General features: G+C 45.6%; 2 protein-coding genes and 1 long non-coding RNA gene across 3 annotated transcripts in view; all 3 read left to right on the forward strand.

The window, feature by feature from the left end:
- Nucleotides 1-25,091, forward strand: part of LOC306795516 (alpha-tectorin-like) — a gene marked incomplete at its 5' end in the record, with an annotated part of 173,979 nt that overhangs the window by 123,917 nt on the left and 24,971 nt on the right. The window lies entirely within an intron of this gene.
- LOC306795071 lies at nucleotides 12,177-13,195 on the forward strand. The gene is made up of 3 exons (XR_013772962.1): nucleotides 12,177-12,228; nucleotides 12,843-13,027; nucleotides 13,123-13,195. It is a non-coding gene; the product is annotated as an uncharacterized lncRNA (long non-coding RNA).
- Nucleotides 13,238-14,821, forward strand: LOC306795070 (pancreatic secretory granule membrane major glycoprotein GP2-like). Its single transcript, XM_079293410.1, has 5 exons — nucleotides 13,238-13,283; nucleotides 13,756-14,007; nucleotides 14,190-14,349; nucleotides 14,444-14,546; nucleotides 14,646-14,821. Exons 1-5 carry the CDS (start codon nucleotides 13,255-13,257, stop codon nucleotides 14,735-14,737), a joined length of 636 nt encoding a protein of 211 aa, XP_079149536.1. The 5' UTR covers nucleotides 13,238-13,254; the 3' UTR covers nucleotides 14,738-14,821.

Below are 25,091 nucleotides of genomic sequence, written 5' to 3' on the forward strand. Positions count from 1 at the left end.
CTGCTGAAGGCAACAGAAGAAGATATGTGGCGATGGATCATCTCTACCAAAGAACACACACTACCTGAACATTTACCACTGCCACGCCATCATGGTAAACCATGCACTGACCATCCTGCAACTCAAGCTCTATTGGACGGCGTGCCTGCGACACTATGGACGACTGGCCCTTATGATGTGGGAAAATTGGCAACGGTCAAACCTGTGAAGGTGACGCTGTTGGATCCATTTGCACCTCCTATCTGGCATCCACAGTACAAACTAAAGCCAGAACAAATCGCAGGCATCGCCCCGACCATTGCAGGTCTGTTACAAGCTGGAGTGTTGGTGAAAACTCGATCACCATACAATACAGCGATATTGCCAGTGCAGAAGGCCGGAAACAACACAGGCTGGCGGATGGTACAAGATTTTCGACCAATCAATGATGCCACACAACCGGCGTCATATCCAGTTCCAGATCCACATATTGCCTTAACAAATCTCAGCCCACAGCACTCATATTTCACAGTAATTGACCTCGCTAACGCCTTCTTCAGCATCCCTCTGGACAAAGACTCACAGACACTCTTTGCTTTCACATTCAACGACCAGCAATACACCTACTCTCGCCTGCCACAAGGCTTTCGTTGTTCTCCAGGTTTGTTCAACCATCATCTCAGACTACACTTGTCTGATATAGAGGTGCCGGATGGTGTCGTCCTCATACAATATGTGGATGACCTCCTGATTGCTGCCCCATCTTCTGCCACCTGCCTGGAGGCCACTGAGACTCTGCTGCTGCTGTTAGCCTCAAAAGGCTACAAAGTTAAGAAGACCAAGGTCCAAACATGTAGGAGACAAGTCACATTCCTGGGTCGCACTCTCTCATCTAGCGGCCTGGCTGTAAGCACAGCCCACAGAGACAGCATTCTCCATCATGACAGACCTATCACCGTGGGACATATGCTGTCATTCCTGGGTCTAACAGGCTACTCTCGTAGTCACATTCCAGACTACACTGACCTCACCACCTGTCTCAGAAGCCTGCTCAAGGAACCAGGAACTAGAAACACCTCTGCCCCACTGGTGTGGACACAAGACGCTGAAGACGCGTTCACCAAACTCAAACAGACTTTGTCACATGCCTCGGCTCTTCAAGCTCCAGACTATTTACTCCCTTTTCACCTAGATGTTTCTGAACAAAAAGGAGGGATGGTAAATGCAGTTTTGTATCAGAAAAAAGGGGGAGAAAGAGTGGTACTCATGTATCACTCATCAAAACTGGACCCAGTTGAAGTTGGCCAATCCACCTGTACAAGACACATGGCGGCAATTGCAAAGGCGATCGAGAAAACATCCCACATTGTCATGTGCCACCCTCTGAAAATCCACACACATCATGGTGTGGCTGCATTCCTCCTCAGCAAAGAATTCACATTCGGAGCTGCAAGAAAATCGAAAATTCAAAGAGAATGCACAAGACCACATATTGTCTATGAAACAGGAGGAATCAATATGGCGTCATCACTACAACAAGGACAAGAAGATCAACCACACAGCTGCGAAGCAAGAGCAATCATTGAAAACAAACTAAGGCCAGACCTGGGAAATACACCAATCCCAGGAGCAGAAATGTGGTTATACACGGATGGATGTTGCTACAAAGGAGAGGACGGAAACACAGCATCCTATGCTGTGGTGAGACAATTCGAAGACATGGAACACACAATAGTAGCATCAGGTATCCTACCTCAACCAGCATCAGCACAACTGGCAGAAGTCGAAGCGCTCATACAAGCCTTGAAAATAGCAGAAGGAAAATCTGTAAACATCTTCACAGATTCTGCTTACGCACATGGAGCAGCTCACGTTGATGGGCCCATGTGGCGAAGAAGAGGATACACAACATCAATGGACGCACCCATCAAACACAAGAAGGAAATCATGGCACTGGTGGAAGCTATGAAGCTACCAAAAAGAGTGGCAATCATGAAATGCAAAGGACATGATGGCAAGGCAAAGACCAGAATAAGTGTGGGAAACGACAAGGCAGATGAAGCTGCTAAAGAAGTAGGAGGATACAGACCAAAACAGATGGTTCTGAAAATAGCCATACAAGAACCCGAAATCACTGAAGAAACACTGATTGAGATACAGAAGAAGGCTGGACCATACGAATGGTCTGAATGGCAAAGGAAAGGAGCAACAAAAGGAGAAAATGGACTTTGGAGAGCCCATGATGGCAGAGTGGTGGCACCAGCAGAATTGTGTGTCTCACTGATACCAGAGGCACATGGACCAACGCACGAAGGAAAGAAAGGAACATTACAAAGGGTGGGAGCACTGTGGTGGCACCCACGCATGGAAAGTATGGTGTCCCTCTTCTGCGACGAATGCACCACCTGTGGGGATCACAATGTGAAGAAACCGTACAAAACACCTATGGGCTCTTATCCTGTACCATCAGCCTGCTTTCAAGACATCAGCATAGACTTTACTGACATGGGACATGAAAACAGAGTACAAGGAAAAAGATACATTTTGGTAATGGTGGACAGATTTTCAAAGTGGGTAGAGGCAATCCCAACTAAAAAAGAAGACGCACAGACAGTAATAAAGTGGCTGCAAACAGAACTAATACCTCGCTATGGTGTTCCTAGATGTATAAGGTCCGATAATGGTTCACATTTCAGTAATAAGCATTTGCAGGAAGTGGAAGCCAGACTAGGAATCAGACATAGATATGGATCAGTGTATCATCCACAGTCACAAGGACTGGTAGAGAGGGCAAATCAGACGCTAAAATCAAAAATAGCAAAGACATGTGCGGCATCAAAGCTGACATGGGTTGAAGCCTTACCATTAGCTCTAATGGCAATGAGGAGCGCAAAAGGAAATGAGACGCATCTTTCACCACATGAGTTAATGACAGGGAGGCAAATGCCTGGTCCTCCAAGAGACAGTAGTCATATACCAGCCTTAGATGTGCAGCAAGTTGAAATGAAGGCATATATGACTGCGTTAATCACTCTCACGGAGGCTCTCTCCAAACAGGTCCAGCGGACCAGTCCAGCTGACCAGGAGGAAGTGAAAAATCTCATCCGAGTGGGTGACTGGGTCAGGGTCAAAGTTCACAAGAGAAAGTGGACTGACCCCAGGTGGACAGGGCCGTACGAAGTGAAGGAGGTTACTTCACACTCGGTCCAGGTCATAGGTAAATCAGGAGCACCTTGGCACCACCTGTCACATTGTGCCCCAGCATCTGAGCGTTCCAGACCCTTAGCAGAGGTCCGAGGTGATCTGGCGCAAAATGGAGTGTGAGTGTAATCTGTTGGGGGAAACAGACATCCAGCCACAGGGGATTCATCCCACTCCAGGTACCTGGAAAGACATGGGGATAGGTAAAAGAACTGGGTGGGTCCTATTGGGTTTGGGTGTGACATTTGTGATATTCTTGACTTTGGGATTGAAAATGGGGGACAAAACAGTGAACAAACCAACTAGCGGAAACTATGACTGTCTGCCAGAGGCAATGCCAAATCTGACAGGGTTTGAGAGTCATCCAAGCTGCAATCTGACAACAAGTGGCAAGGATGTGAAAATGCCAAATCTGACAGGGTTTGAGAGTCATCCAAGCTTCAATCTGACAACAAGCGGCGAGGATGTGAACAAAACTCAAAACGACCTCGAGAGAGGGAAGGTTAGACAAAAAAGAGATGCCTCAGAACCGGCATACAAGCCACCACCAAAAGCGTGTCGTGCATATCTGACCTTAAACTACACCCAGGGGAGCAAAACCGTTTTTACTTTTGATTTGTGTGATGTGATTAACTGTGGAAGAAGACCAAGAGCATGGAGAGGTCGTGCTGTGTATTTGTGTGCTGACAATGCCATAGTCAACAGATGTGAGAATTACGTGAACGTCCCGTCCATAGCGTTTTGTCATTCCTGGGGGGCGGTAACTAAGCACACAGGGCGGTGGAAGCCAACAATGCGAGGGGAAAGTCCGAGAAGGACCTTATGGGACAAAATAGACTTCCAACGAGACTTTTCAGCAACAGCCAATCCCTTATCTCTGTCCCTGAACAACGTCACCAAAAGCAGCACAGGAAAAAACATAATATGGTTCGCCCTATTAGTGGACGTCCCAGGCAAAGACCCGAGAGTAGGAATTCAAATAAACATAATTCCGCACAGACAACCGCTACCACCAGACCCACCTACTGTCTTATCAGAAGACTTTTCTAAATGGACTCCCCAACAGGTGATCCAATTAGCTACAGGACAAGGAAGCGACAATGTATGGTTAAATTGGATTGTTGATAATGCTATAAAAAACAAAATGAGTGGCTGTGTAGCTTGTGCTGCAGCTAGACCAGCTATGTTCACCGAACCAGCACCACTATATCCTGAATCTGACCCAACAGGATACGCGTGCATGACAAAAATGACTAAAATGGCTACTCCACCACATTGCACTACTCTGGCATCCATATTCCCACCGATTGACAACCAAACTGCAGTAGGTTATTTCAAAGCTTACAAAGGACTAGGATCCAGATATGTCTGTTACCATTTCACCAACGATAGAGCTCAAATCCACCTAGGTAGTGTGCCAGAAGACTGGTGCAACATGACACGACCAGGCTCAGAGATAGGTTCTTGGGCTAGGGGAGGGCTATTCTACTACTGTGGGGGTCTGCGCTTATTCACTAACATACCACCATCTACAATAGGAGTCTGTGCTATGGTGAGGCTGGCAATGCCACTTACCTTAGTGGGAGACAAAATAATACAGGACCAAAACAAAGTACAAAGCCTGACCCAACGCAGACGCAGACATATCTTAGCTAAAAGAGCAGCTGAAGCTGAGTTCAGCCTGGACAGAGGTCCAACTTACATAGATGCTATCGGAGTGCCCAGAGGAGTGCCTAATGAATACAAATTGGTAGACCAAATTGCAGCAGGTTTTGAGAGTATCGCAAGTATTATTCCATGGATAACTGTGAATAAAAATGTTGATCGTATCAATTATGTGCATTACAATGTTCTTCGTTTGGCTAATCATACTAGGGATGCAATAGAGGGTCTGGCTGAGCAGCTGGCCCCTACTTCTTTGATTACTGTACAAAACAGAATGGCTTTGGACATGTTGCTTGCTGAAAAAGGAGGTGTTTGCTCAATGTTTGGAGACCTGTGTTGTACTGTCATTCCCAACAATACTGCGCCGGACGGTTCAGTCACAAAAGCACTGAATAGTCTGAGGGCACTGTCTAACGAAATGCAGGAAGCATCAGGTGTGAACAATCCATTTGGAGATTGGATGGAAAACATGTTTGGAAAATGGAAGCACCTGATCTTGTCAATAGCAGTGTCAGTGGGTGTGTTCATTGCAATATTGGTCTCATGTGGATGTTGTATAATACCCTGTATTCGTTCTTTGGTTGGCCGTCTCATCACCACTGCCCTCTCCAAGGAACCATTACCACCCCCTCCTTATGGAGCTTACCCAGTATGGGAAGAGCAGAACAGCCTGGTAGGGTCAGGAGAGGCAGAGGAAGACACCAGCGTGTGAACAGGGCAGGAAGGTAAAGACAGTGACGTCCTTCAGACGTCAAGAGAGGGATTTGTTGATAAAATTAGCATACATACAGTTTTAATCAGCAATTAGCTCATATACAGCTTAATCAGCAGCTAGTTTATATGCAGCTTTAAGTAGCAACTAGCTTATATACAGTTTAATCAACAGCTAGCTTATATACAGCTTAATCAGCAACTAGCTTATATATACAGTTTAATTAATCACTAGTATATTTGTAGTTTTAATAACCATTATCTTATGCAGCACTATTAACCACTTATACAGTGCTCACAACACAGCAAGGCCAGAGAGAAGCAGGTGAGAGGTTACTTATTTAACTGCGTCACAAAAGAACAGGCAGCCATCTTTAGAGAAGATAAGGAAGACACAATAGACAGTGAGATTCAAGCGAGGGCCAACGCCCAGCTGAGCCCGGCTTTCTCCACACACTCTTTCCCAGGTCCTCTCGCCTCAAACTCTCACTCACACTGACGGAAACCAACGCCTATTGGGAGGGGCCAAAGGTGAATGGACATTCACGGCCTCCACCCAGGTGTCATAACGTACAAACGTGCCACGCCTGCATCTTTGACTTTGGCCAATGTGTAGCAAGGGGCGGACCCCATATATTAAGGATGATGCTGATGTGTTTAAGCGTGTCTTATGGTGGACCTCTGAGAGGGAAATCATTAGAGCCCATGCATGTTTAATTGTGTTGGCTGAATAACTTTGTTCGATAAATAAACCTATTGCTTTTGATTTAAACTATACGCCTCTGAGAGCTTCTGTTTCATTCTTAAACCTGCTCTAAGTGTGAAAAACAGCTACAGCACATTTTTTCACAACAAGCCCCAACAACAACTGCTGCCCCAACAACAACTGCTGCCCCAACAACAACTGCTGCCCCAACAACAACTGTAGCCCCAACAACTGCAGCCCCAACAACAACAGCTGCCCCAACAACAACTGCAGCCCCAACAACAACAGCTGCCCCAACAACAACTGCTGCCCCAACAACAACTGCAGCCCCAACAACAACTGCTGCCCCAACAACAACTGCAGCCCCAACAACAACTGCAGCCCCAACAACAACAGCTGCCCCAACAACAACTGCAGCCCCAACAACAACAGCTGCCCCAACAACAACTGCTGCCCCAACAACAACAGCTGCCCCAACAACGACTGCTGCCCCAACAACGACTGCAGCCCCAACAACAACTGCTGCCCCAACAACAACTGCTGCCCCAACAACAACTGCTGCCCCAACAACAACTGCAGCCCCAACAACAACAGCTGCCCCAACAACAACTGCAGCCCCAACAACAACTGCTGCCCCAACAACAACTGCAGCCCCAACAACAACTGCTTCCCCAACAACAACAGCAGCCCCAACAACAACTGCTGCCCCAACAACAACTACAGCCCCAACAACAACTGCAGCCCCAACAACAACTGCTGCCCCAACAACAACTGCTGCCCCAACAACAACTGCTGCCCCAACAACAACTGCTGCCCCAACAACAACTGCTGCCCCAACAACAACTGCAGCTCCAACAACAACTGCTGCCCCAACAACAACTGCAGCCCCAACAACAACTGCTGCCCCAACAACAACTGCTGCCCCAACAACAACTGCTGCCCCAACAACAACAGCTGCCCCAACAACAACTGCTGCCCCAACAACAACTGCTGCCCCAACAACAACTGCAGCCCCAACAACAACTACAGCCCCAACAACAACTGCAGCCCCAACAACAACATCTTCCCCAACAACAACTGCTGCCCCAACAACAACTACAGCCCCAACAACAACTGCAGCCCCAACAACAACTGCTGCCCCAACAACAACTGCAGCCCCAACAACAACTGCTGCCCCAACAACAACTGCTGCCCCAACAACAACTGCTGCCCCAACAACAACTGCAGCCCCAACAACAACTGCTGCCCCAACAACAACTGCAGCCCCAACAACAACTGCTGCCCCACTAACAACTGCAGCCCCAACAACAACTGCTGCCCCAACAACAACAGCTGCCCCAACAACAACTGCAGCCCCAACAACAACTGCAGCCCCAACAACAACAGCTGCCCCAACAACAACTGCAGCCCCAACAACAACTACAGCCCCAACAACAACTGCAGCCCCAACAACAACATCTGCCCCAACAACAACTACAGCCCCAACAACAACTGCAGCCCCAACAACAACTGCTGCCCCAACAACAACTGCTGCCCCAACAACAACTGTAGCCCCAACAACAACTGCAGCCCCAACAACAACAGCTGCCCCAACAACAACTGCAGCCCCAACAACAACAGCTGCCCCAACAACAACTGCTGCCCCAACAACAACTGCAGCCCCAACAACAACTGCTGCCCCAACAACAACTGCAGCCCCAACAACAACTGCTGCCCCAACAACAACAGCTGCCCCAACAACAACTGCTGCCCCAACAACAACAGCTGCCCCAACAACAACTGCTGCCCCAACAACAACAGCTGCCCCAACAACGACTGCTGCCCCAACAACGACTGCAGCCCCAACAACAACTGCTGCCCCAACAACAACTGCAGCCCCAACAACAACTGCTGCCCCAACAACAACTGCAGCCCCAACAACAACTGCTGCCCCACCAACAACTGCAGCCCCAACAACAACTGCAGCCCCAACAACAACTGCAGCCCCAACAACAACTGCTGCCCCAACAACAACTGCAGCCCCAACAACAACTGCTTCCCCAACAACAACAGCAGCCCCAACAACAACTGCTGCCCCAACAACAACTACAGCCCCAACAACAACTGCAGCCCCAACAACAACTGCTGCCCCAACAACAACTGCAGCCCCAACAACAACTGCTGCCCCAACAACAACTGCTGCCCCAACAACAACTGCTGCCCCAACAACAACTGCAGCCCCAACAACAACTGCTGCCCCAACAACAACTGCAGCCCCAACAACAACTGCTGCCCCACCAACAACTGCAGCCCCAACAACAACTGCAGCCCCAACAACAACTGCTGCCCCAACAACAACAGCTGCCCCAACAACAACTGCAGCCCCAACAACAACTGCAGCCCCAACAACAACAGCTGCCCCAACAACAACTGCAGCCCCAACAACAACTACAGCCCCAACAACAACTGCAGCCCCAACAACAACATCTGCCCCAACAACAACTACAGCCCCAACAACAACTGCAGCCCCAACAACAACTGCTGCCCCAACAACAACTGCTGCCCCAACAACAACTGCTGCCCCAACAACAACTGTAGCCCCAACAACAACTGCAGCCCCAACAACAACAGCTGCCCCAACAACAACTGCAGCCCCAACAACAACAGCTGCCCCAACAACAACTGCTGCCCCAACAACAACTGCAGCCCCAACAACAACTGCTGCCCCAACAACAACTGCAGCCCCAACAACAACTGCTGCCCCAACAACAACAGCTGCCCCAACAACAACTGCTGCCCCAACAACAACTGCAGCCCCAACAACAACAGCTGCCCCAACAACAACTGCTGCCCCAACAACAACAGCTGCCCCAACAACAACTGCAGCCCCAACAACAACTGCTTCCCCAACAACAACAGCAGCCCCAACAACAACTGCTGCCCCAACAACAACTACAGCCCCAACAACAACTGCAGCCCCAACAACAACTGCTGCCCCAACAACAACTGCAGCCCCAACAACAACTGCTGCCCCAACAACAACTGCTGCCCCAACAACAACTGCAGCCCCAACAACAACTGCTGCCCCAACAACAACAGCTGCCCCAACAACAACTGCAGCCCCAACAACAACAGCTGCCCCAACAACAACAGCTGCCCCAACAACAACTGCAGCCCCAACAACAACAGCTGCCCCAACAACAACTGCAGCCCCAACAACAACTGCTGCCCCAACAACAACTGCAGCCCCAACAACAACTGCTTCCCCAACAACAACAGCAGCCCCAACAACAACTGCTGCCCCAACAACAACTACAGCCCCAACAACAACTGCAGCCCCAACAACAACTGCTGCCCCAACAACAACTGCAGCCCCAACAACAACTGCTGCCCCAACAACAACTGCTGCCCCAACAACAACTGCAGCCCCAACAACAACTGCTGCCCCAACAACAACTGCTGCCCCACCAACAACTGCAGCCCCAACAACAACTGCAGCCCCAACAACAACTGCTGCCCCAACAACAACAGCTGCCCCAACAACAACTGCAGCCCCAACAACAACTGCAGCCCCAACAACAACAGCTGCCCCAACAACAACTGCAGCCCCAACAACAACTACAGCCCCAACAACAACTGCAGCCCCAACAACAACATCTGCCCCAACAACAACTACAGCCCCAACAACAACTGCAGCCCCAACAACAACTGCTGCCCCAACAACAACTGCTGCCCCAACAACAACTGCTGCCCCAACAACAACTGTAGCCCCAACAACAACTGCTGCCCCAACAACAACTGCTGCCCCAACAACAACTGCAGCCACAACAACAACTGCTGCCCCAACAACAACTGCTGCCCCAACAACAACTGCAGCCCCAACAACAACTGCTGCCCCAACAACAATAGCTGCCCCAACAACAACTGCAGCCCCAACAACAACTGCAGCCCCAACAACAACTGCTGCCCCAACAACAACTGCTGCCCCAACAACAACTGCAGACCCAACAACAACAGCTGCCCCAACAACAACTGCAGCCCCAACAACAACTACAGCCCCAACAACAACTGCAGCCCCAACAACAACATCTGCCCCAACAACAACTACAGCCCCAACAACAACTGCAGCCCCAACAACAACTGCTGCCCCAACAACAACTGCAGCCCCAACAACAACTGCTGCCCCAACAACAACTGCTGCCCCAACAACAACAGCTGCCCCAACAACAACAGCTGCCCCAACAACAACAGCTGCCCCAACAACAACTGCTGCCCCAACAACAACAGCTGCCCCAACAACAACTGCAGCCCCAACAACAACTGCTGCCCCAACAACAACTGCTGCCCCAACAACAACTGCTGCCCCAACAACAACAGCTGCCCCAACAACAACAGCTGCCCCAACAACAACTGCTGCCCCAACAACAACAGCTGCCCCAACAACAACTGCAGCCCCAACAACAACTGCTGCCCCAACAACAACTGCTGCCCCAACAACAACTGCTGCCCCAACAACAACTGCTGCCCCAACAACAACTGCAGCCCCAACAACAACTGCTGCCCCAACAACAACAGCTGCCCCAACAACTGCTGCCCCAACAACAACTGCAGCCCCAACAACAACTGCTGCCCCAACAACAACTGCTGCCCCAACAACAACTGCAGCCCCAACAACAACTGCTGCCCCAACAACAACTGCAGCCCCAACAACAACTGCAGCCCCAACAACAACTGCTGCCCCAACAACAACTGTAGCCCCAACAACAACAGCTGCCCCAACAACAACTGCAGCCCCAACAACAACTGTTGCCCCAACAACAACTGCTGCCCCAACAACAACTGCAGCCCCAACAACAACTGTTGCCCCAACAACAACTGCAGCCCCAACAACAACAGCTGCCCCAACAACAACTGCAGCCCCAACAACAACTACAGCCCCAACAACAACTGCTGCCCCAACAACAACTGCTGCCCCAACAACAACAGCTGCCCCAACAACAACTGCAGCCCCAACAACAACTGCAGCCCCAACAACTGCTACCCCAACAACAGCTTCCCAAACAACAACTGCTGCTCTAACATCAACAACTGCTGCCCCAACAACAACTGCTGCCCCAACAACTACAGCCCCAACAACAACTGCAGCCCCAACAACAACTGCTCCTCCAACAACAACTGCGATATCAACATCAACAATTGTTGCCTCAACAACAACTGAAGAGGGTAAATCACTAACTGACTTTTGTTTTTGATGTTAGCAGAGCAGACTGATTGTTATCCAATTATATCTATGTGTTTGTTTTCATAGGTACGGTGACTCCTCAGACGACAGGTGAATTGAAGTTTCGATAATCTCTTCGTAATTTGTTCATGTTCTTAAAATGTCAGTCATACAGTTGCTGTAGTTATTACTTCAAGATTATACCAATTTCCCCTGGATTGCAGCTAATACCGCTGTTTATGATTGTTATATATATATATATATATCAGTGGCGGGCCATGTATTTTATACTTGGGCCATCAGTGCTGTCCTACTACAGTTGAACAACCTCCTAATAACCTCACTATTAGCCAGCGTGTCGGAATGCTTTCATTAATGGGCAATGCATATCGTCAAAATCAATGTAATTAAGACAATGACGAGAACAAACTCGCAAGAATCAGTCTCATATATGTAGAATAACATAAAACCCAAATGACGTGGCGCTCTGCTTTCCTGTGTGGTGAGTTTGCACTGGTCTTATGGACAGCCAAAATAATGAATGAGAGATAACATAACTTTACCATTTGTCCTACTTCTGGAAAAAGGTATTTTGTTACTTGTTTTTTCTGTTTCATCACTCATCCTTTCCCCACTATTTCCATAGCTGAGTCAGACCCCTGTGAACAGCTGAACTGCACAGAGTATGAGTGGTGTGGTAAGAAGCACGGTGTGTACGGCTGCTTCTGTGATGAGGACTACCATCGGCCCAACAATGAGAGATACGGTGAGGCCAACTGTAAGATTAGTAGTAGATATTGCTTCATAGTACAACGGCATTGTTTGTGAAATATACACCAACGTAAGACCACGGAACAATAATATCCACTCAGGTGTCGGTTTATCATCGTTCTTTTGCCATAATATCCCATCCCAGAGCTTAGAACTCTGTTTGTGCACAACTGACGGCATGTGGAAGCTAAAGATTACGGTCTTGAAAAAAAGTGCAACCTGCAACTTAAACCAATTCACTTTTAAATTCTGCGTCAATTTTAAATGAATTCAGCCAATCTGAATGGCACCCCTGAACAAATCTCAGCCAAGGCTCATGGGTACTGCAGTAATGTGAACCGTGCACAATGCCAAAATGAGAGACGAAACATGATTTCATGGAAACAGCGTTAAAATTATTTAAATGGTCAATATAAACCATGAGGATTGTTACAATATCTGTGAGTCACAACTCTGTGGGTTTGTCACTATGAGCAACACCTTTCAAATTACATATACGGTAGTTATTTAATACAGGAAAATATTGATGAGTGCAGATTTAACTATGAGGTTAGCTACAAACACTGCAGAATTGTTTTTAAAATCTCTCTCTCTCTCTCTCATACATAGACTCGTCCATCAGTTGTTCCAGTAGTTCAGGCACCATATCTTTGTCACGCTGCCAGCTATTTGAAGCTGGCTTCCACTCCAGCGCCCTCCACCTGCGAGATGACTCCTGCAAAGGGACTCTCCAGGACGGACGACTGGTGTTCCACTTTAACAATGACGACCAGCTGTGTGGGACAGCTCTCAGGGTACAGTCCATTTTAGACATTGATGTGCTCCATCAGACATATTACAAGTACAAGCAACGTACTGAAGTTTACCATTTTTTCATTTGAATTTTAAGAGCAATGGAACCCATTTTATCTATGAGAACACCATCCAGGGTGACGTGGACCCTCATGCATGGCTAATCAGCCGCCAGAGGAACATTCAGTTGCGTTTCTTCTGTGAATACCATCTGACCCAGGCCCTGTCTATGGATGTGGGCATCAACCCTGTAGAGAGGTAACAATAACAACACCATCTACTTTACATGTTTTATGCTGACGAAATACAATTTCCACAATCCTTTTTATAGTGAACATATGTCCATAGTGATACGTCATGACGTATGTTTCAATATTTATGTTTTCAATAACTACCATATTTAACAGTGCTACATCTGCACCTCAAACCTTTTTTAAGTACTTATCTTCTGCGACAGTGATGCTTGATGATGACAAAGACTGAAAATAGTTAGTTATAATTAAACCTTTGTTGTCATAAATCCACTACCCACATTCTGCACCCAATGCAATCAATAAACTTGCCATTTAAACCAACAATACGAAGAAAAGTTAAAAGAAAAGAAAAAAAACTGTCCCTGTTCTGTAATTGTGAATGTGTCAAAGATTGTCAACAAGACGTTGTTCCCAAGAACAAGCCAGTGAATTGGTCCTTCTCAAGTGCAATCAACTTCTTTGTTGTTTTTTTGCAGCATTGTGAGAAAGAAGCTTACATCAGGCCATGGACAGTATCTTACGAGAATGATCCCCTACCAGGACGCTGGCTTCCGCTATCCCCTGGCCAGTGGCAGGAACATAGAAATGGAAGTTAACCAGAGGCTATATGTGGAGATTCGGACAGAAGGAGTCGATGCAAGGCAGATCTCCACCATTATGGACTCTTGCTGGGCCACGCCAGTCAACGACGCCAGCTACCCTGTCCGCTGGGATCTCATACATGAAGAGTAAACAAGCTATTGCAACTTCATGTAGTTTAGCATTCTGATCACTGGTTCTTGATTACCCAGAAAATGATTTACTCTTGAAGGGCCTCTCTTCACTCGCTCCACCCTTCCTCACTTTCACAACTTAACCCTGTTTATTTTATAGTCCAGCTGGTAACATTGTAACCTCTATCTCCCTCCAGGTGTCCTAACCCAGCAGATGGTACAGTAGAGCTGGTTGCGAACGGCATCTCCACGGTGGCCCGATTCTCCTTCGAGATGTTCACCTTTAACAACTTTTCATCCATCTACCTGCACTGCCAGGTCCACCTGTGTCTTCTGAGACACAACAACTGCACTGCTGTAAGTGCTACTGTGTTTGTGTGCGTTCATAATGAGTTTGGATAGATTATCAAAAGGTGCATTAACAGAAACCTCCAATGTTGTTTTCCTGCAGCTATGCTACCCAGGCCACCACAACCGAGTTGCAAGGGACGTATCCCAGCATGCCATGACGGGCATCTCAATAGGACCACTTACCATGCCGCTCAATCGGAAAGGTAAAACCCTCTTACCTCCTCATGACTTTTGCTCTTTTGATAACACTAATCTTGATGCATACATTTTATGTACTCTAAACTTTAAATCTTCTCTTACAGCCAGAATGGTGAATCCGAACAGTGCCTCAGGCCAGTTGGCCTCACTGGTGACCCTGCTAGTCAGTTTGCTGACAGTCAAAACTCTGGTGTAGGGCGTTGAAAGATGATCCATATTCTAAAATCATACTCAACATATTCTCAACATACATTTACTTTTAGATTGTGTTTCTATTAGAGAGGCCTTTTCCTTGTGTTCTGTTTTTGTGGTCTGCTGAAAATTGAAGTAATCCTGCTTTATAACCGTAAATGTGCAGCATGCTGAAGCTGAAATCACTTGCCTTTTGTTGTTTTCACTATATAAGAAGTTTATCGAGTGTATCCTTAGTTTCTTTGTTGGGGTTCTAATCATCTATCATATAAGAAGTAACCAATCATGTATAATGAAGGTTGAAAATATAAAGTTTCTCAATGCATGGAGTGTGGATCTCATTTTCTGTTGTCCTTAGAAGGTTGTGTGGTTGCTGCAAGCTGCCAGCATCACTTAACAATTGAATCAACAATGACCGGGTTATGTTATGATCCGAAAGGGAATAGAAATCTGCACTAATACTTTAATAATACCAGAAATATAGAAAGCGAGGGTGATAAATTGTTCAAACTAATTTCATCCAAGAATGAAAATGCTAGTCGGCAAATCAGTGTATCAATGAAGCAAGAGTGTTGCAGTAAAAAAAAAAAAAAAACACAATTCCCATAATTTACTACTGTTACGACCACATTAAACAATTTTCTCTTGGTTTTGGAGGGGGAAGGGAGGATAGTTTATCACAAAGCAGTGTTGTGGAAAATTCCTAAGACTAGTCGGGAGAAGAAAGTGGAGGTTTTTTAGTCAATATCAAATAAGACAGAGTCTGACAAATGAACAAAGTTGCCATGATAATTTATTTGTCCGTAGACAGAGAGAACAGTCTAACAGAAACATCGGTTATCTGTGAAAAATGCTCTGAACAACCAGTCATAAAGCATGGTCATTTATGCTCAAAACAGCTTCCTGTTCCTTTCAGCTGAGCTGGCAAGGACACACAATGGAGACAAAGAAAAGGCACGTCATCATCTTGCCTTGGACACTTCCTTAAACATGACAGGAAAGCGTTTTATCTGCTCTTTGCAGAAACCTTTATTCACAGTTTTTTGCCTTAAAGAAAACCGTTTCAACACACAGCAGCGGTTTCCTCTTAACTTTGCAAAGACCATCTAAACACATATTTTTTACTGACACAGCAGCAGACAGGATAACACCAGATTAACATGGACCAGGATGGGGTGAATGTTGGTTTGTTGTCTGCTGCAATTAATGAGCTTTACAGAATTCCCACTATATGGCATGATCATTAAAATGTCATTGTTACAGGTGTAGTAAGGACCCAGGAGCAGTACGACAATACCAGGAATAGTTTGACTTGAATTCTTTAATTTCTTCAACACACACCACAGGAAGAATATTCCCAGGAAACCAGCGACAGGATTCTCGTGGTCAAGCACAGAAGGCTGAGCGAGTTACCAGGGCAGAGGCAAGGCGAGGTTGTCCGAAACAGGCAGGCTCGGCAACAGGGAATCAGTCCATGGATGTATGCGGGAAAGTATTGCATGAACGCAGAGAACGATCTGGCAGTGAGGCAGTGTGAGGCAGGCGTTTAAATAGTGAAGGAGGCAGAGTGAGCAGGTGAGAGTAATGAGCTGATGAGGTGAGTGTGACTGGCAGGTGCACTGAATGAACTGATTGGGTGAGTGAAAGGTGGAAAAAACTAGATAGAAGTGGCAGAGCTGTGACAGTCATAGTATATATTTCAAAAATTGTTATAAAGATGTATGTCATGAAAAGACATAAAAAGTAATTGTATATCACACAAAAGTCAAAGGGTCAAAGGAAATGGTGCTCACTGAGGCTGCCAGATTCTTTTGCTAGATTAAGCCACCAGCAGTCACTCAAATTTCTGTGAAAACATTCTTTGCAGGGTGTGTGCAGGTACATGGACGTGATTGATGGCACAGATTAGATCTCTGAAGCGACTTGATTTCCTGCCAGTTACATATTTGTTACTTGAATAAAGGAAAGGCGACACGCGCCTAGTTTCCTCGCAACCTCAATTGTTCAAACTCCTCATTTGTGTTAAAGTTGAAGATTAAATATGAGTCCAGTAGAGGTAATTTAATTCATTCACATGCTGTAGATTTTTGGAGCTCTCAGATTCTTGGACTATCTTGCACCTGGAAGATGTCCCGCCTCTGCCTTTGCTCGTGGCTCAGGTCATGTTGCAGGTTTTGTTTCTCTCAGATTCAGTTTCCAGGGTCAGAGATACGGTAAGGAAGGAGATTAAAACGTTATCAAATGTCCTATTCAGGACGGAGTTAAGAAAGCGGCTGTTACCAAACAAACCTAAATTCATGCATCATTGAGCAACAAGCAAGCATTTAAATGAACCCTCTTACTGTGTTCCTGAGTGTCATGAGCTGTCACGAAACCCTACACACTAGATGCTCAAACAAATAAAGTTAATGATTACCATTTCATTTTTAGTACATCATAAACCTAATGTATAAACATGTAGCACAGAGCAGAAACTGAAACAAAGACACTCAAACTACAAAGAAAGTGTTTTCTTCAATATAATCATTTCGATCAAGTTTAGTCAACAGATGTCAACATATCAAAGAAACTTGTCTTATTATTTAGTATATTGTTTCAGCAATGGTATATACCAGCCTTGAATTAATGTCATCCATTTGTTGTACTTAACTTCTAATGCGTTTTATTTTAATGGTATTTAATCTTTATTCTTATTATTATATACCAGGTAGTTTCCTCTTGTTCTCTTGTTCTCACTGTAGTCTATTCTGTGCTCATTTATGCAAAAATATACACTTTTTAAAAACTAAATGAAACATATAAACAATGAATTCAATACAAATATGTGGTAGTGGGAAGGAAGTTGGTTTAATGTTTTCAGAACAAAAATATGCTTCAATCAGTAAGTTGGAAATGTATCAAAACCCAGAGGACGAAAGGAGCTAGATTTAATATTTACAACTAGAAATCACAGTAGAAAAGCTATTTCTATTCTATGTGTATGTTTCTTATCGCATTAACATGGAAACGACCTTTACCTCACTTCACTAGTTCAACCAGGTAAAAGGTGTCATGCCAGAAGGAGGAAGACGTGAAGCATTTACAGTAACAACCAGGAACTTGGTTGTGAATTAACATTGTTAGTGCAGAATTAACATTGAAAGTGCAGCACGGCGAATAAAAAAAAAATACACAGCCAACCTCAGCCTCAGAAAGTGTTCACAAAAGGCTCCTCAAATGGAGCGTATTTTTGACCAAGTTTCTAATAAATAATTTGAGAAGGCATAAAATCCACTATTTTCTCCTGAGAGCACATGGATATGTAGTGAATCTACAGAGCTCCTGAAACCTAGAAACCCTTTTGACATAACACTGATAGGGACATCTCGCTGTTGGGGCACGAGGAGCAGGCTCACCGTAGCCTTCAGATCCTGCAAAGAACACTCTTTTGGTTGATGTGAATTTTGGATTTGGGGAAAGTGGGATTGGTACATCTGTAGTATTGAGCAATTTCTGACACGCAAGTAGTGAGTCATTTTTTGTATTTAGAGGTTCTATTTATCTGTTAATCTGTAAAGCAAACACTCCTAACTTAGCATGCAGCAATTACAAAGCACATAATGTATGAATGAATGAAATGTATTTATAGTGTGCTTTTCACAGACATAACATCACAAAGGGCTTAACAGAACAGATATTTAAAAGAATAAAAAACACAATGTGACCCTCGGGTCAATAAATTACATACACAGAGAAAAATAAAAAATAAAAAAATAAATAATAAGATAAAATGTTAAAACATATTTTAAGAGCAGGTCTAGGACATGGGTTTTTACTCAAACGCCAGCCTAAACAGGTGGGTTTTGAGCTGTTTTTTAAAAGTATTCACAGTATCTGCGAGGCGTAGAGTTGCAGGCAGAGCATTCCAGAGCCTCGGGCCACTGCCTCAAAGGCTCGGTCACCACGGCTCTTAAATCGTGTGCGTGGGACTGACAGAAGACCGAGAGCGTTTGACCTGAGAGTGCGGGCGGGTGAATAGGGGCGAAGTAGATCAGCTACATAAGCCGGAGCCTGACCGTGAAGTGCTCTGTAAGTGATGGTGAGAATTTTGAAGTGTATCCTAGATGCTACAGGAAGCCAGTGGAGAGATCGGAGTACGGGGGTGTTGTTAGACCGTCGATTTGTCCTGGTGAGTAATCTGGCGGCAGCGATTTGGATGACCTGCAGACGGTTAAGAGCAGATACACTGAGTGATGGGAAAAGTGAGTTACAGTAGTCAATGCGAGAAGAGATGAATGTGTGTATGATCATCTCTAATTCAGGTGTTGATACTACATATCTCAGTTTACTGATATTTCTTAGATGGAAGAAACATGACCTGGACAGCTGCTTAACATGAGGGTCAAACGACATGGATCGATCAAAGAAAATCCCAAGATTGCGCAGGTTGCAATGGGCAGCAGAGGAGAGTGGACTAATAATCTGCCTGATCATGGGGACAAACTCCTCTGGAGCAATAACTAGGACCTCCGTCTTAGTGTCGTTGAGTAATGCAATACTTCAACAGAGAAAAGGTGAATATAAAGTGTGAAACATTGTCCGCCACATTCAACAAGGGTTCCCTGTTCTGCGGGTTCTAGTCCTGAGAGCGAACAGGAAATCATTGGACAGGTCACACCAACAGATGACAACAGATGTTAGTTTGTGGCTTAATCACAATATTGATGTAAAAATATGTTGATAAACTGCCTTTTAGAACAAGTGTCTGGAAACTTATTTCAGTACATTTCAGTATTTTGTCCTGAGCACAATTTGATAATCTTCATTGTTTTGAATAGACAACGTGTCATGGTTAGTGTTGAGGAGGAAGTAAGAGCTAGCACTGTATAACACATCGTTCTAGCAGTGCAGTCCCAAATGGGTGAAGGAAAAGAACAGCATCACCAGGTACTTTAATTAATTGGAGAGTCATCAGTGGCATTAGACACATCTAGGCGTGGTGTGCCCATTCTATTGTGCGCCAGTCATGTGTTGGCAGATCTCCTCTCACCACAGACCTTTGTAGTTTATTTTGGTTTCTTTTTCTTTTATGTTACAGCACCACACCCATGCAGGACATTATCGTGCAATTGGACAGTTAATTAAATTGGAAAAAGAACACTGATGCTGTATTTAAAAAGGCTCAGTCAAGACTTTTCTTCTTGAGGAAAGAAAGCCAGATCCTTTGTCAGCAGAAAGCTTCTTCATATTTCTTACCAGGGGATCTTAGCCAGTGTCCTCTTCTATGCTGTGCTCTGCTGGGGGGGACCTTAACATTAAAATCATCAAATATAAAAGTTATACACTAAAAACATAAAAAAACCACAATAATGGTCACACATTAAAAGCAGTTTTGAAAAGGTGGGTTTTGATTTGGGATTTGAACATGGAAAGGTCAGTGCAGTCTCGGATGTGTTTGGGGAGAGAGTTCCAGAGAGAGGAGGCAGATATGGAGAAGGCTATGTCACCCCATGTCCGGTGCTTGGTCCTGAGTGGAAGGGACAGGAGGTTGGCATCAGAGGAGCGGAGCCGGCGGGATGGAGTGTGGTGGTGAAGCAGGTCGGTGAGGTAGGAGGGGGCCTGATTGTGGAGGGCTTTGTGAGTGAGGAGAAGGATTTTGTATTCGATCCGTTGTGGGACGGGGAGCCAGTGGAGGTTCTGGAGAACAGGGGTGATGTGGTCACGGGAGCAGGAGTGGGAGTGGGTGAGCAGGCGAGCAGCAGTTTTGGATGTACTGGAGTTTATTTAGGATTTTGGATGACGTGCTGTGAAGAATGCTGTTGCAGTGGTCGATTCTGGAAGTGAAACCTCTGACTGCTTCCTTATCTGTCATTTCATAATTTACTGTAACATTGTTTACGGTAAACACTACAATGGAAGGTCCTGAGTGATGAATGACTACGGTTAGGATAGCTTATTGATCAGAGGATATGAAGTCCATAGGCAGAATCGGGCAAACGATCCGTTCAAGCATCAACTTCTACTTTCTTATAATAACGATATCGAGTATCGATTGTCATTCTTGATTAGATTTTGCAAAAAATAATGCGACATAGATGAAATAAAAGCAATTCATTGTTTGTCAAATGTGTAAGTAGCTGGAAGATAAAGAACAAATCGTGCGACTCCGGTAGATTAACCCATGATAGCCTTTATTGTCTTGAAACACTGTGGTTGAGTGTTTGTTGATTTTATGCTGCATGCCAACACTCCTTCATCTTGCACATTTCAAACTGTCACATTGCTGAAGTCCCTCAACATTTTTCACATAGTTTCTTTTTATGAGTCGGTTTTCCAGTTAGTTACACACCTACTTAAACCATTCAGATTTACTGGCAGGTACTTAATGGCGTGACTGTAAAAGGGGAACCACACACATTTTAAAGATTCCTGCGTGTTATTCCTATGACCTGAGCCTCCCATCCATTGTCTATGGAGCAGCATCAGACTTTATACTGATTAGAGATTTACTTCCCTGGTTTCTGGCTTTGAGAGAGTCATGTTCATAAAGACTGATTGAAATGATTGAACTTCTCTAGACCATGGAAATAACAGATTGGTATTCTTAAGTTAATTTAGATGGTGGTACCCTTTACTTTTTTAATGAATAAACAGGGTTACTTTTAACTAAACTAGAAATAAACAAAAAAGGGAACTGAATGCTGGACTAAACATATAGAAGATATATAAATCTACTGATAAGTTATAATAATATCTTCACAATCATTACACTCTTTTTCAAAAGAACTTAAAAGAACTGATACTCTTAAATGGATGGTGACCGAAAGATAATAGAACGTTTGTTTGCTTATTGTCTTTTATTGAAGATCCTTTAAATAATTGCAGAATTGTTATTCTCACCCATTAAGAAGGCTACTATGACACCTTCACTGCAGACCCCTCGAACAAATCAATCATCCTCATTTTCTATGATCATGCACCAGCCAGTAAAGGTCTGCGTGCATTTGTTTTTACGAGGGTAACCAATATCATTTGAGATACAACATTCATTAATACTCAATGTACTTTGAAGCAAGTACATCGACACTAAATAACTTTCGAACAACTTCCTTGCTGAACGAATTGTTCCTCTTTTAAATTTGAACACAAGAAGACTATTTTGTGTGCGTTTGTGTACGACTACTTCAGATCTCATCTCTTCGAAATTGTAATGGTGTTTTCATTATGTCACTAACAGCTTTATGTTATAGAGAAACATTTGGATTTTGGGATGTTATTGAGATGGATATATGGAGTTTTTCAGTCATTGTAAGTGTCCCAGCCCGGCTCAGAGACTGGAACAAAATCGGGAGACAAAGAGCTGGCGGCCAAAATTAGGGGCACCTCGTGTATGATAGGAGGAGTGTATGTATCTATCTATCTATCTAGAGCGAGAGCGAGAGCGAGAGCGAGAGCTATATAGAGAGAGAGAGAAAGCGAGAGATCTCTAGCGAGAGAGAGAGAGATCTCTATCTAGAGAGCGAGAGAGAGCGAGAGCGAGAGAGAGCGAGCGAGAGAGAGCGAGAGCGAGAGCGAGCGAGAGCGAGAGAGAGAGCGAGAGAGATAAGTGTTATTTACTGATTGTTTTCGTGTTGGAATACATGTTAAATATTTAACTGCCATGTACTAATGAGTGTTTGATACTTACATTTACAACCCTAGCATTAAATCATACTGGGATGTTTGCTGAAATTGATAGGATGGCCCTACCTAGAACTGTTGGCCCTACCTAGAATTGTTGGAATGCTTAACAGCATTCCAACAATAAGATGCTCAAATGGTTGAGTGATGATTGGAATTGGAGCCAGAGGAGCCGGCTTGATGGTCTGGTTTGGTTTACCTGTCATTTGGCATGTATGACATGTTTTTATACATCGGGACACATCCCTCTTCACACGAGGCCAAAAAAAAAATACCTCAGAACGTAGTCATATGTCTTTCGATTGATCGTGTGACGTCCTCAGCACTTCTTCCCGGAATTTGGATGAGACCACAACCTGAAAAACAGGATTACCCAGAAAGTACTCTCCATTTGGCACCCATTTCCTCACAAACAACCCATCTAACCTCAGATAACCTTTCGCAGCACTCTTCCCATCAACACTCTAGATCACGTGGTCGAACAACTCACTAAGCGCAGGATCAGCCCGTTGCTCTGCCACCAAGTCGCTGCGGGAATCCGACAAAAGAGAGTCTGGTGTATCCACAGAGAAGGCCCCACTGTCGTCTGTGATAGTCTGCTCAACTTCAGATGCTGCCTCCCCACGGCACAGAGCCTGTGTAACTGTGCAAGCTGTAAAAACATCAGGGAAACACTGTGCACCCTCATCAGGTATTTTCGTAACAGAGGGAAAAGATGTTACTACAGGAGGTGGCAGACCGTCAGCCCACACACGGTTACCAGCCAGGTCGTTTCCCAGGATGATATCCACCCCTCTGATTGGCAATGCAGGACGTACACCCATGGCTACCTCGCCCTGAACCAAACCACAGTCGATCTCCAACCTATGCAATGGCACAGGCAGTATATTCAAAGCCAGTCCCCGCATTAGGATGTACTCCCCAGTGTTAGTACCCTGAAAAAAAGGCAGCACTGAACTCACAATGAAGGAATTAAAAGCCCCCGTATCCCTCAGTATCTTTACCGGTACCTTCACATCACTCCCCGGCAATGAGACATGTCCAGTAGACACAAAACCTGCGAAAGCTGACTGTTCCAGGCCACAATCGACTCCAGGTACCACCTGCTCACATGAAGGAATTACACAGAGAGAAGTAACACGACTGACATGTCAGACAGGAGCAGCCAGTGCAACAGGCCTAGCATGCAACAGCCCTAGCATGCGCACCAACTCATAGGCTCTTAGGACAGCAGCCTTGACAGACACATAGATCTTACTTTCAGCCACACTGAGCGCAGAATACGCTTGCTGCGCCGTACCGGTGAGAACGCATTGTAAAAGTAGTGTGCGGTCAATATCCGACCAATCTCTGCTCTCAGCTACACGCTCAAAAAGCGAGAAAAATGGATCCGGGTCTTGTTCACAAAAAGGAAGAACAAACCTCAAATTCACGGTAACATCAAAAGCACGCGATGGCCCAGCAGAACCAGCAGCAACCTGCCTCACGCCACCAACATCAGTCAAACTCAACCGGCGCTCTTCCAGTTCAAGTCTCTTAATTTCGACTTGCAACAAGAGTAACTCTTTGCGCTGCGCAAAAGTTAACTCTGCGACGTTACTCACCCGAGGTTCACCAGAAATGGATGCACCAAACGTGTCCGCCACTGCCCCCCCAGCGTGTAGCTTGGACTGGAGAACACCCACGTCGAACAGATTTTCCTTTAAAATGTTCTCCTTCAACCATTTATCCCCCACATCCATCCTAAAATGCTCAGCAATCTTCACCAATTGCTCTCGTGAACACTGGTCCAATAACTCCTCTGATGGAGCTCTCAAACAATCCTCCACAGAAGCCATAGCGGTTTCTTTTTCCCCTCTCTGCCCGAATCACAAAATGAAAAGTGCAACAGGAAAACCTTTAAACTACACCGCAGCCAGAAAACAAACGGCCCATACACAGCCAAACATTACCGTAATCCCATCCCTCTAACTGCCTAACCAGAACGAACTAAACTCCCCCTAGTCTTCAGGTGCTACTTATGGTGGGTACTTACGCACTAACAAACGGAGGCTCGGCAAAGCAACCGTGAACTGGCCACCCACCTGCAGCCTCGGACGTGCCCCCGAGACAACTGCTCTAACCACTTTCACACCACACTACAGAAACCCCCCAACGACCTCCAAAGGGAGTCCGCTCTTCAGCCTAACAGGGACAGAACAACAGCAATTAACTCAGCGTGTAAAAAGGACCATCCAGACTCTGACACAAAATCATCAGCATATCAGGTCGGCGACACTCACACAAAACTCAAATGTCTCACAACAAGCAGATTGCGCAACCGCTCAACACATGGCACACAGCCTACAATGCTACAGCTGCTACTAATCTGAATTACAGCAGACACCAGGTCAATCAGAAGTGGACGAGCCCCCATATTTCACAGCCCGGCTCAGAGACTGGAACAAAATAGGGAGACAAAGAGCTGGCGGCCAAAAGTAGGGGTTTATTTGTCTCGCCACAAACACAATGTTCACAGCATTTTCCCAAATAACAGTAACAACTGAGGTGAGCCCATCAACAAAGGTCTTCCTTCCCGCCCTCGCCTGCCAACTGGAAAGGGTATTTAAGGATGAGCCACCCCAGCACAGGTGAGACTCATCCTGCTGACGGTCCTCCACTCAGCACCTGTAACAGATTAGACACAACCCCGGCACCTC

The sequence above is a fragment of the Melanostigma gelatinosum genome, assembly GCF_949748355.1.
Source record: "Melanostigma gelatinosum genome assembly, chromosome: 21".
Taxonomy (NCBI): Eukaryota; Metazoa; Chordata; class Actinopteri; order Perciformes; family Zoarcidae; genus Melanostigma; species Melanostigma gelatinosum.